General features: G+C 46.5%; 1 protein-coding gene across 1 annotated transcript; it reads left to right on the top strand.

The window, feature by feature from the left end:
- Positions 1-4,262: 4,262 nt before the first annotated feature.
- LOC307230463 (inositol hexakisphosphate kinase 2-like) lies at positions 4,263-11,231 on the top strand. Its single transcript, XM_080000879.1, has 5 exons — positions 4,263-4,850; positions 8,472-8,703; positions 8,867-9,024; positions 9,149-9,324; positions 9,453-11,231. Exons 1-5 carry the CDS (start codon positions 4,637-4,639, stop codon positions 10,044-10,046), a joined length of 1,374 nt encoding a protein of 457 aa, XP_079857005.1. The 5' UTR covers positions 4,263-4,636; the 3' UTR covers positions 10,047-11,231.
- Positions 11,232-11,548: the final 317 nt, after the last annotated feature.

Raw genomic sequence — 11,548 nt, 5'->3', positions numbered from 1 at the left:
AATGTATAATGTGAGTCTGTAAATAGAAGACTGAAAAATCTTCCAAAGCCGTTTGTCTTTTTGTCCAAATTGAAACTTTATTGTCTATTTTAAGGGACCTATGCCTAATCCCACCATTGATTGATAGACACGTTGAATGGGTTGTGTGTGACATGAGCCCTGACTGTGTGTGTTGTATGTTTGTTATTCTTGTGGGCTCATAAAATACTCCAGATGATTGCCATTTGCCTTGATTGTATTTATACAGCCAAGGAGTGGTTACCCTTGTGTTGAAATGAGAGTTTTTCCATTCAAGGGAAAGGAAAAGACAGGTGAAGTGAGAGGAGGGTGGGGGTAATGGTGCCTTTGAAAAGGTGCCCTGAAGCAAATATTGCTGTCCTCTCAACACTTTAATATTTATTACTGCACCCTTTAAATGAAGGGGAATCCAGGCCAATCCCTCTCATTGCCTGGCTCCTGTTAAGATGCTTACGTGTTAGGGGAACGGCTGCCTCAAAGGGCCGGTAAGCCTTTGAAATAGGGTGTCAGGTTGGCACTGCAAATACGGTGTTTCTTCTATAATTAAAAAAAAACATGCAAAAGTTTATTCGAGGTCTCTATGTGTTTCACCTTTTATTTCTGTCTGGTTGCACTGTCACCTTCATTTTCCTTGGTAATTCATATGATATCCAGCCTCTTCTACAACGTTTACTCCTATTATCCAATTGCATGAAATTACCAGAAATATGTGTTGGAAAATGAAAGAATGCTCCTACTTGGCCCAAACTGGGCCAAACCCTGAACAGCTGAGAGATGGGAAACAGTGGTGAACTCACAGAGCTTAGGACTAATGGGTTGATGGGAAATGGTGCGAGGTGTGTGCTCTAGTTATACCTTACCGTCAGACAATGTATGACCTGACCCGGATCTTCGTCCCGCCAGCGGTTGGCATGGCTGCCATGAAGCTGACCTCCGTATGGCAGACAGCGGGCTGTCTCAGCCTGTGTTTGAAGTAGGTTAGACAGGTAAGATCTGTCGGGCACAGCCACGGTTGTTAATGAGATGGACTTAAGATGCAGACAGAGTTGGTGGGAATCCTTTTTCCAGGCAATGACGACGCTTCACAGAAGATTGGAGCCTAGTATAGAAAGGGCTTCCCAATGACAGCTGTGTTGGTCGAAGCCCTTGCATTGCCTGAGGGCCCTCTGGTACGGCCTATTACACAGTCTATTGTCCCAGGGCACGGGCCCGTGAGATGGAAACGGGAGGCCTTGCTGAGTTGACATACCAATGACACATCTATTAGGCTGGGGTGACTACGCTTAAAAGGACATCGACTCACTAAGAAAAACACAGAGATTTTCCTGCATCACTCACGTAATATCAATATAGTAGGCCTAGCACGGCTGTTCAAAAGTGGGGCGTGTGGAGCTCCAGGCGACCTTGGGAGAGTACAAGAAGGTCAGACAAAATGTTTATTTTAGGTATCAAGTCGTTTTGGTGGAAGCATGTAGGATAATGATTGATGGAGCTGACAGTAAGAAGGTCTGTTCTCATAGTAGGGTCTCCTACTTTCACATACAGGCAGGTCGCCTCCTCACAAACAGGGCGAAGTCCCTGTTGCAAGGTCAATCTTAAAATGGGTCCTCGGCTCCAATACATAAAAAAAAAAACGTACATAGATACACCCAATATGTTGCCGTGCTTTGGACTGAGTTGAGTAGAAGTCTGGTCCAGTACAGGCCACTTAATTCTCTCTCTCTCTTAGTCCAGGATCCTTTCTGAGGAGCGATTCTTCTCATTTCTAATCCCACTCTGGGACCGGAACATTGGGGATTAGTGCATTATTAGGCTGAAGTCACACTGATCCAGGATGCCCTGATTTAGTCCACTCTGACCTGGAAAGCAGACCTGTGCCCTAGTACTCCGGTTGACACTCACAAGCCTTTTCTCATCCCTCCCTTTCCTTTTACATCTCACATGCCAGAAATTCACACTGACTGCACCTTGTTTTCAGATTGTTCTTACAACCTGATTTGAATTTCACTGTAAAGTCAGATTGGCCATTTCTTAGCTTGTTTCTGAAATGCACAAGAGGACGTCGTATCTAACAGACTATTTTCAAAGTGCCTGCGAGCCTGTTCATCCTTTTAAATAGCCCTGTCTGTGGTTTAAAGTGTCCCTTTAATAGGGCATCGTCAGGTTTATCTTGAGGTGTATTTATAGGAGACGAGAACTCATTTAGCTGTTAAAGCGGCTTTAACGTGCTTGTTGATCATGACGGGCAGACAGACAAACAGACAGACAGACAGACAGACAGATGAATAGATAGATAGATAGACAGATTGATAGATAGATAGATAGACAGACAGACAGACAGACAGACAGATAAGTATGTGTATAAGTAGATGTGTATATGTAGAGTATATGTGTATACGTGTAATTGTGTATTTGTGTATGTGTATGTGTATTTGTATATGTATGTGTATTTGTATGTGTATGTATATGTGTATGTGTATGTGTATATGTGTATATGTGTATGTGTATATGTGTATATGTGTATGTGTATATGTGTATGTGTATGTGTATATGTGTATATGTGTATATGTGTATGTGTATATGTATATGTGTATATGTGTATATGTGTATATGTATATGTGTATATGTATGTGACAAATGAGGTTTATTGTGACAAATATACCTCTTGAATCTTGAGATAGACAGACAGACGGACAGACAGACAGACAGATAGATAGATATCTATATATTTTTATAGTATATTTTAAGTATTCAACTTACTTTATTAGGTTTTAGGAGTCAGTTAGTTGGTCTTTTAGAAATATTTTTTTTCCTAGGACATATTGTGTGTTATCACCGGGTGCGTTGCATTACATTTCACTGCATATATGTATGAAAGTATGTATATGTATGAAAGTATGTATATGTATGAAAGTATGTATATGTATGTGACGAATAAACCTCTTGAATCTTGAATCTTGATAGATACATAGATACATAGATAGATAGACAGATAGATAGATAGATAGACAGATAGATAGATAGATAGATAGATAGATAGATAGATAGATAGATAGATAGATAGATAGATAGATAGATAGATAGATAGATACATAGATAGATAGATAGATAGATAGATAGATAGATAGATAGATACATAGATAGATAGATACATAGTTAGATAGAAAGATAGATAGATAGATAGATAGATAGATAGATAGATAGATAGATAGATAGATAGATAGATAGATAGATAGATAGATAGATAGATAGATAGATACATAGATACATAGATACATAGATAGACAGATAGATAGATAGATAGATAGATACATAGATACATAGATACATAGATAGACAGATAGACTATTGAATTTACGACTGACTCCTATTCGGTATTTCATTCCAGTGTGTGTTGCGTTGCTATGATCCTTAACTGCATGAGAAGCACTGTGACACAAAGGCAGCCACAGAGGCAGCCTGCACATTGTTTACATCCTGGACGTCTCCTCGCCCCCTCGTCCCCTCGTCTCCTCCCCTCGCCTCCTCGTCCCCTCCTCCCCTCGCCTCCTCGTCTCCTCCTCCCCTCCTCCCCTCGCCTCCTCCTCCCCTCCTCCCCTCGCCTCCTCGTCTCCTCCTCCCCTCCTCCCCTCGCCTCCTCCTCCCCTCCTCCCCTCGCCTCCTCGTCTCCTCGTCCCCTCCTCCCCTCGCCTCCTCGTCTCCTCCTCCCCTCCTCCCCTCGCCTCCTCCTCCCCTCCTCCCCTCGTCCCCTCGTCTCCTCCCCTCGCCTCCTCGTCTCCTCGCCCCCTCCTCCCCTCCTCCCCTCGCCTCCTCGTCTCCTCCTCCCCTCCTCCCCTCGCCTCCTCCTCCCCTCCTCCCCTCGTCTCCTCGTCTCCTCGTCCCCTCCTCCCCTCGCCTCCTCGTCTCCTCCTCCCCTCCTCCCCTCGCCTCCTCGTCTCCTCCTCCCCTCCTCCCCTCGCCTCCTCCTCCCCTCCTCCCCTCGCCTCCTCGTCTCCTCCTCCCCTCCTCCCCTCGTCTCCTCCTCCCCTCGCCTCCTCGTCTCCTCCTCCCCTCGTCTCCTCGCCCCCTCGTCTCCTTCCTTCTTCCTCTTGATCCGCTCGGCCGCGACCGCGGCGCTTGTGGCTCCGCCCGGCGACTGACACCGCTCCGCCATTGGCTGGCTCCGGGGTGGCTGGGCGGGGTTTGTCGACCGCCTCGTTCTATTTCGTGCCGCGAGATCGGCGCCCGCGTCAGTCTCGGTGACGGCGACGGGACCGGAACACACCGGAGCCGCACGGGCGCTTTTTGTCGAGCTGGAACCATCCGTCGAGCCGCCGCTTATTCTAAACACACACAGACGTAGCGTGTAGAGGAGCAGCTCCGCCGGGTCCCCCTTTCAATACAGCGGTGGAATTGGGACACTGCGCTGGGGAAAAGGTTGTTGTTGTTCTCCGCCACGTTCCGCCTCCGCTTCCTGCTCCGTCCTTTGTTTCTCGCTGCTGCTGCTGCGCCCGAGCAGGTGAGCCGCAGCGCCCCTGGCGGACGACGGCGGGAGGGGAGTAGCCTCGAGGAGAGGGAGCCGAAACCAGTCCTCGACGCCGTGGGTCCCTCTGGTCCAGCAGTCCGATGCGGAGTGACGATGAGTCCCGCGCTGGAAGCCCTGATGCAGGACAGGACGGGAGCTTATCCCGGAAAAGGTGTGATGCTTGAGCCCTTCGTGCACCAGGTGGGAGGCCACTCGTGTGTGCTGCGCTTCGGGGAGCAGACGATCTGCAAGCCGCTGATTCCCCGCGAGCACCAGTTCTACAAGAGCCTACCGCCCGAGATGAGGAAGTTCACCCCCCAGTACAGAGGTAAGCACTGCGTCTTCTTCCGTACCAGCCCCTAAAAATAACAACGTATGCGTGGTTGAGTAACCTGTACAGTGTCATTGCTTTGCCCCTCTCACGGTGCCTTTGCGCTCATGAAGTGTGTTCTTCAAAATGAACATCTTTCGCCACAATGGCATTGCAGCCGGTGTTTTTATGTTTACAAACTGTGTTTATTATAAGGCTTTTAAAGCACATCATTCAGGTTTTTGTGTGCAAATACAAATAAGTACACGACAACAGCGGAAAGGCAATACACTACAACAACATATCAACAATACACTACAACAACATATCAACAATACACTACAACAACATATCAACAATACACTACAACAACATATCAACAATACACTACAACAACATATCAACAATACACTACAACCACATATCAACAATACACTACAACCACATATCAACAATACACTACAACCACATACAAACAGTACACTACAACCGCATACAAACAATGCACTACAACCTCATACAAACAATATACTATAACAGAGTATCAACAATACAATACAACAACATATCAACAATACACTACAACAACATATCAACAATACACTACAACAACATATCAACAATACACTACAACAACATATCAACAATACACTACAACAACATATCAACAATACACTACAACCACATATCAACAATACACTACAACCACATATCAACAATACACTACAACCACATACAAACAGTACACTACAACCGCATACAAACAATGCACTACAACCTCATACAAACAATATACTATAACAGAGTATCAACAATACAATACAACAACATATCAACAATACACTACAACCGCATACAAACAGTACACTACAACCGCATACATACAAACAATACACTACAACCGCATACAAACTACACTACAACCGCATACAAACGGTACACTGCAACCGCATACAAACAGTACACTACAACCACATACATACAAACAATACACTTTAACAGTATATCAACAATACACTACAACAACATATCAACAATACACTACAACAACATACAAACAATACACTACAACCACATACAAACAATACCCTACAACACACAAACAATACACTACAAACAATACACTACAACCACATACAAACAATACACTACAACCACATACAATCTGTGTGTAATTGCAAGTTAAGTGTCCTTGGGTTTTTGAAAGGTGCTATATAAATCCCTATTATTATTATTATTATTAATAAGTTATAAATTCAAACTCTTCTTTTGCCTACCACAGTTAAAATAAACTGATCTTGTACCACAGTTAGAACTGTCACGTTTATTACATAATCGTCTAATCGCGATTGGTTGAGATGTAAACGTTAGATTTCACAAAATGTGGTTCATTTCCATCAACAGAGTTGAAGAGCATTATCTTTCAAATAGAATTTCTGTGTATCATTGGTCAATATCAATAAATGTCTCTTCATAAGATGGGTGTGTATTATAACACTGCGATAAGCTTATGCTGTGTGCCGTAAAATTATCAAAAGACAATTTAATGGTTAGTCGCACTTTGGCTTGATCGTGACAGCCCTAACCACAGTGTATTTGATGATTGGCCTATATCGGCCCAGCCTTCTAGATGACCCTGTGGTGTGAGACAGACCGAGTGCCTGCCAGGAGGATGAGCAGCCAGGGGTTTGATTCCAGCCAAGACTTGGTGCGGCTTTGGTTTCAGCACGGAATAGAGTTCCAGAGAGATCAAAAATAAATAGGGAAGATTATCAGTGAAGAAATGTGCGGGAGATTTTCATGTCTGGGTTGTCAGACTGAAGGGGTGTGTGTGTGTGTGTGTGTGTGTGTGTGTGTGTGTGTGTGTGTGTGTGTGTGTGTGTGTGTGTGTGTGTGTGTGTGTGTGTGTGTGTGTGTGTGTGTGTGTGTGTGTGTGTGTGTGTGTGTGTATAAATAGATTAAAACAATTCACACCCAGTAGGTCCACAAACATGTGCAATACACACAGGCACACTTTGGGAAGGGTGGGGATGTTCTGGATTGTGTAAAAGTTCAATAGGGTCCTTACTTGGGGTCGCGGAGACACTTTGGCATAGCACCCATTGACACAGATGCCGGGTCCTCCGTGGGTGGTGTGACGAAGGTAGGACACAGAGGCGGTATCTGACTCCTCATACAGCATGGGACTAAAAAGAAAAAGACCCTGGGACAAGGGGCGGGGTTTGGGGACGCGATGGCGCAGGTAATCTGGTGCTGCTGAATGTTCCACGCACCAGTGACGCTCAGCTTCTGCCTCGCCTGGCGTCGTCCTCACATATGCGCGCAGAAATGGAGCATAACATAACTTGGGCCATAGCACAACATGCCTTTTGCAACAGTAACTTGAGAACCCTTCCGGGCAGAAGCTCCGGTGAGTCATATGTTCCTCTGCCATTCGCTGTGGTGGGGCGACGGCGCGTCACTGACCCACAAGCGCAGTCAGGAAACCGTTAAAGTGCAGAGTTCTGCAGAATGGTGGCGTCACTGCACAGGAGAGCAGTCGGGGCTAAAGCTGCGTAAATGAAGATGGCCGCCGGGTCCTGTGGTCTGCCATTTAACAGACATGCCTGCCTGTTCTCATCCATGTCTTTGGTTATTTGGAAACAGTGGTTAGCTCTGAATTATATCTCTATGTATTTTTCAACCATATTGCTTTATTTTACTATGATACTTGAATTGGTAAAGAGCTCAAGGCACACAAGGCTGTGGCTCCTCAATCACTTTCGGTATATCTGTACCTCTTGGATTTGGATGTTATACACTGCCATCTGCTTATTAAATGGGTAAATGCTGTATCAGTATTTCCCTCTGGCTGTCTTTATTTGTTTTCCTTTCCTCTCTTTGTCGGTGGTTTGTATGTATGTAAGCTCCTGCAGATGGGCGACACCTCCCCCACCCTGCAGAGAATGCTGCAGCACACAGACCCTCGTAGGGGATTTAAGGCTCTGCGAGAGCTCGGCCTGCTCGTGCTTTGTCGACTTCTGCCGATTAATTATTTCTTTTGATCGGAATGTTTGAAGCAATATTGCCCGACCCGAAGAGAATGGCATCGTGGACTTCACTCGTGTCTTTGTCAACGCTCTCACTACATGCGTGGCGTGTTTGAACTCTGGAGCCTACTACATTTATTATTGTGTACTGCTAATAGGTTGACATTGTTACACGTCTGTTCACTTCGCCTGGTCATTCTCCCATGGTCTTTTTTTCCATTTTTGACAAGATTATTTGAAGAGTGTATTTCTTTTTCATTACGCCACCAGGGACAGTTGTACTCTGTGCTCTTTTGTTGTGTGTGGTGTGTCTTAATAAAAGTCCCAGTATGTTGCACATATTTATGACTCCTGTGGTGTCGTGTCCCTCCATTTAATTACTTTGGTTCTGCCCTTGGTGCTCTGGAATAGTATCTATCCATCTATAAAATGACTGTGGTTTTGTCGTCTCTACAGAAATAAAATATTGGGGACATGAGATTGTTGGTGATAACTGCTCTGGGGCCGTTGTTTTTGGGGTTTTTGTTTTTTTTACTAAATCATCAACATAGATGGTGAGAAACCAAGTCTCACAATTGCCTCCTCTTTACTATTCCCTCCTTCCTCTCAGGTGTGGTGTCTGTCAGCTTTGAAGAGGATGAGGAGGCAAACCTGTGCCTCATTGCCTACCCCCTGCACAGTGAACCTGGCGACCTGGAGAACAAGGACTCCTCTACCGATTGTGAACCCAAGAACAAGATGCTGAAGTGGGGCAACAAGAAGCAGCCTCCTCTGCTCATGGAGAACGACATCTACAGCAAAGACCGGGCACGACAGATGCGCAAGGAAGACAAGCACATGAGGTGAGGGCGGGCTTTTGTCAGGCTGATTCAAATGAGGTGTGTGCGTGTGTGCGTGCGTGCGTGTGTGTGTGCGTGCGTGCGTGCGTGCGTGCGTGCGTGCGTGCAGATGCCGTGCCACAGAGGCCTTATGTTTCCTGAAACGGTTATCTCGTTCCGTGTGCAGCTACAACCGTGACGAGGTGCAGAAAGCGGAGGTTCTCTACTACAGTCTGGAGTCTGGCAACGTGGTGCCTCAGATCAAACACAACCCATGGAGCCTCAAATGCCACCAGCAGCACTTACAGAGGATGAAGGAGAACTCGAAGCACCGCAACCAATACAGTATCCTTTCATTGTCCGGAGCACCAGTCCTCCTAACCTGCACCGCGCGAGACATGACTAAATGTTTTACTGTTATGGCAGCTTGCAATGTTGCGCTGTTACTTGAGCCTTGACCCCGTCCCAGAATTCATCCTGCTGGAGAACCTGACGTGGCGCTACTCGGTGCCATGCGTCTTGGACCTGAAGATGGGCACACGGCAACATGGGGATGATGCGTCTGAGGAAAAGAAAGCCAACCAGATCCGCAAATGCCAACAGAGCACATCTGCCTCCATAGGAGTCCGACTTTGTGGCATGCAGGTACGTTCTAGAACACGGCATGGCACATCCCTATGTGTGTAAGGCACTACCTTCAAAAATGTTTATTTAGAATTTTTGGAATAGAGTCCATAGCCTGAGTGCAGATGTTTATATTGTGTTGATGTCAGGTTTACCAGTCGGACTCTGACCAGCTGATGTTCATGAACAAGTACCACGGCCGCAAGCTGACCCTGCCAGGCTTCAAGGAGGCCCTCTACCAGTTCTTTCACAATGGCCGCCGCCTGCGTCAGGAGCTACTGTCCCCGGTGCTGCGCAGGCTCCGTGAGATGCAAGACGCCCTGGAAGCCTGCGAGTCCTACCGCTTCTACTCCAGCTCGCTGCTCATCATCTACGACGGAGATCCTCACCGAGCCCCCGCCAGGCCCCGGCACCGCGGGGGGGAGGAGGGCGACGAGGACGAGCCGTCGGACGAGGACGACGAGGAAGAGGGGGCTTTTGGATTCCCCTGTTCGTCGGCGACGGGAGGCGGTTCGGGTGTTGCCGCCGGTAGCGGCAACAGTAGCAGCAGCCGCTCATCGCGCGGCACTGGAGAGGCCGGCAGCCCCGCGGTGGATGTGCGCATGATTGACTTTGCCCACACCACCTGCAGACACTACGGAGAGGACAGCGTGGTCCACGAGGGCCAGGACAGTGGCTTCATTTTCGGCCTCCAGAACCTGATCACCATCATCTCCCAGCTGGAGGACCACAGTGCTGATTAAGCTGCAGCGAGGCCACCGTACACCGTGCTGAAATTGAATAATGGGCTGAGCTGAAGCCCTACTCCTCCAGAGGTGCTTTGTCCTGGGGCCCGCAGGGGTCTGGCCCTCCGCCACTCAGGACGTAGGGGAAATGAGGCTCGTCCGGGTCGGGCGACGGCCAATAAGGGCCCTTCTTCGCCCTCCCCTTCCTACCGTAGGACAGGACTGCCTTTGCTCTAACTTGCACTTTTCCCTGTCTCTGAGACCGCTCATTCTTAGTTGTACACGGTGGGAGAAATATAGTGTGAGACTGGGCCCGCAAACAGAAACGGCGGGGCCTCCGTAGCACATCCCTCCCTCTCCTCTCCTCTGTTACAGTCCAGATTCTTTACTGTAATTGCTCTCTGAGAGAGAACGGGCGAGACGCCGCGGCAAAGTTGAAGAAACGCTCCCGGAGTCTACGAGACTAGGATTGGTGCTCTACCTGTGAAACAAAAAATACTTTTTGTCTTTGTTGGACTTACCAACAGCGAGCAGCACAGCACAGCGCACACTGATGCACAGACTTTACACGCTGACCTTGGCTGGCTAGGTCGGCAGCGCCTTGAAGCAATGAACACTTCTTTTTCTTGATTTTGCGGCAGACGTTGAGTCTAATCAGGTGTCCCGTAGCTCTGGATACAACCACACCTTTTGTGTCTGTTTGATACTTGGACTATCAGCTGTTTGATTTAACTGCTTCACGGAAGAAAGTGATGATTCAGTATCGGAGGAAAAAAAAAAAAAAAGGATTCGCCTTTTTCCTTTTCAACCGTTATTTTCCCCCTTGTCATATTGCCTCTGAATGAAAGATATTTTAAAAGGGCATTGTAAGGGAATAAATCCTTGTTATGTCACTTTCTTTGTTTTTGTTTGATCTACTCCTCTTCATTCCTTAAATGGCGACTAAAGAAGAGAATATATTGATAAGAACAGTTGATAGTAATGCTATATAGAGAATATTTATTTGAACTATTTGTAAAATGTTAAATGAAGCGAGACATTACAAATAAATGGAGACAAAGACTACATTCCATATTAACGCTCTCAAGTTTTTTGTTTGATATGGATTTGACTAAATGTGTCTTTTTGCAAGTGCAGATACCTCTCTTGTATACCTGTGTCTACAGTGTCTTGGAAAATAAAAGACATTACATTGAGCCAAAAGTGTTGTGTTATGTCTGCAAAGATTCTTTGTGAATGTTTACGATGACAACAGGGAGAGGCAGCATTTATCAATGAGATTAGATGCAGTGGAGTAGGGAAAGTCCTGAGCATTCCATGTGATACTACGTACACGACAAAAAAAAAAAAAACCACCAGGAATGCAGAACCGATAGCATGATTAAGAGTTGTAGGAACACGCCACGCTCTAATATTAGGTGAAAATATTCTGAGTCATTATTCAAGTTCGGCTGCTAATTTCAGCCGTGCGATCGGGGGTTGGGCGGTGTTTACGGGTTGAGTCGAAAGTGGGTTTTGTT

This window comes from Zeus faber, assembly GCF_960531495.2.
Source record: "Zeus faber genome assembly, chromosome: 5".
In the NCBI taxonomy this organism is placed as follows: Eukaryota; Metazoa; Chordata; class Actinopteri; order Zeiformes; family Zeidae; genus Zeus; species Zeus faber.
This window is presented reverse-complemented; position numbering and strand designations above follow the sequence as displayed.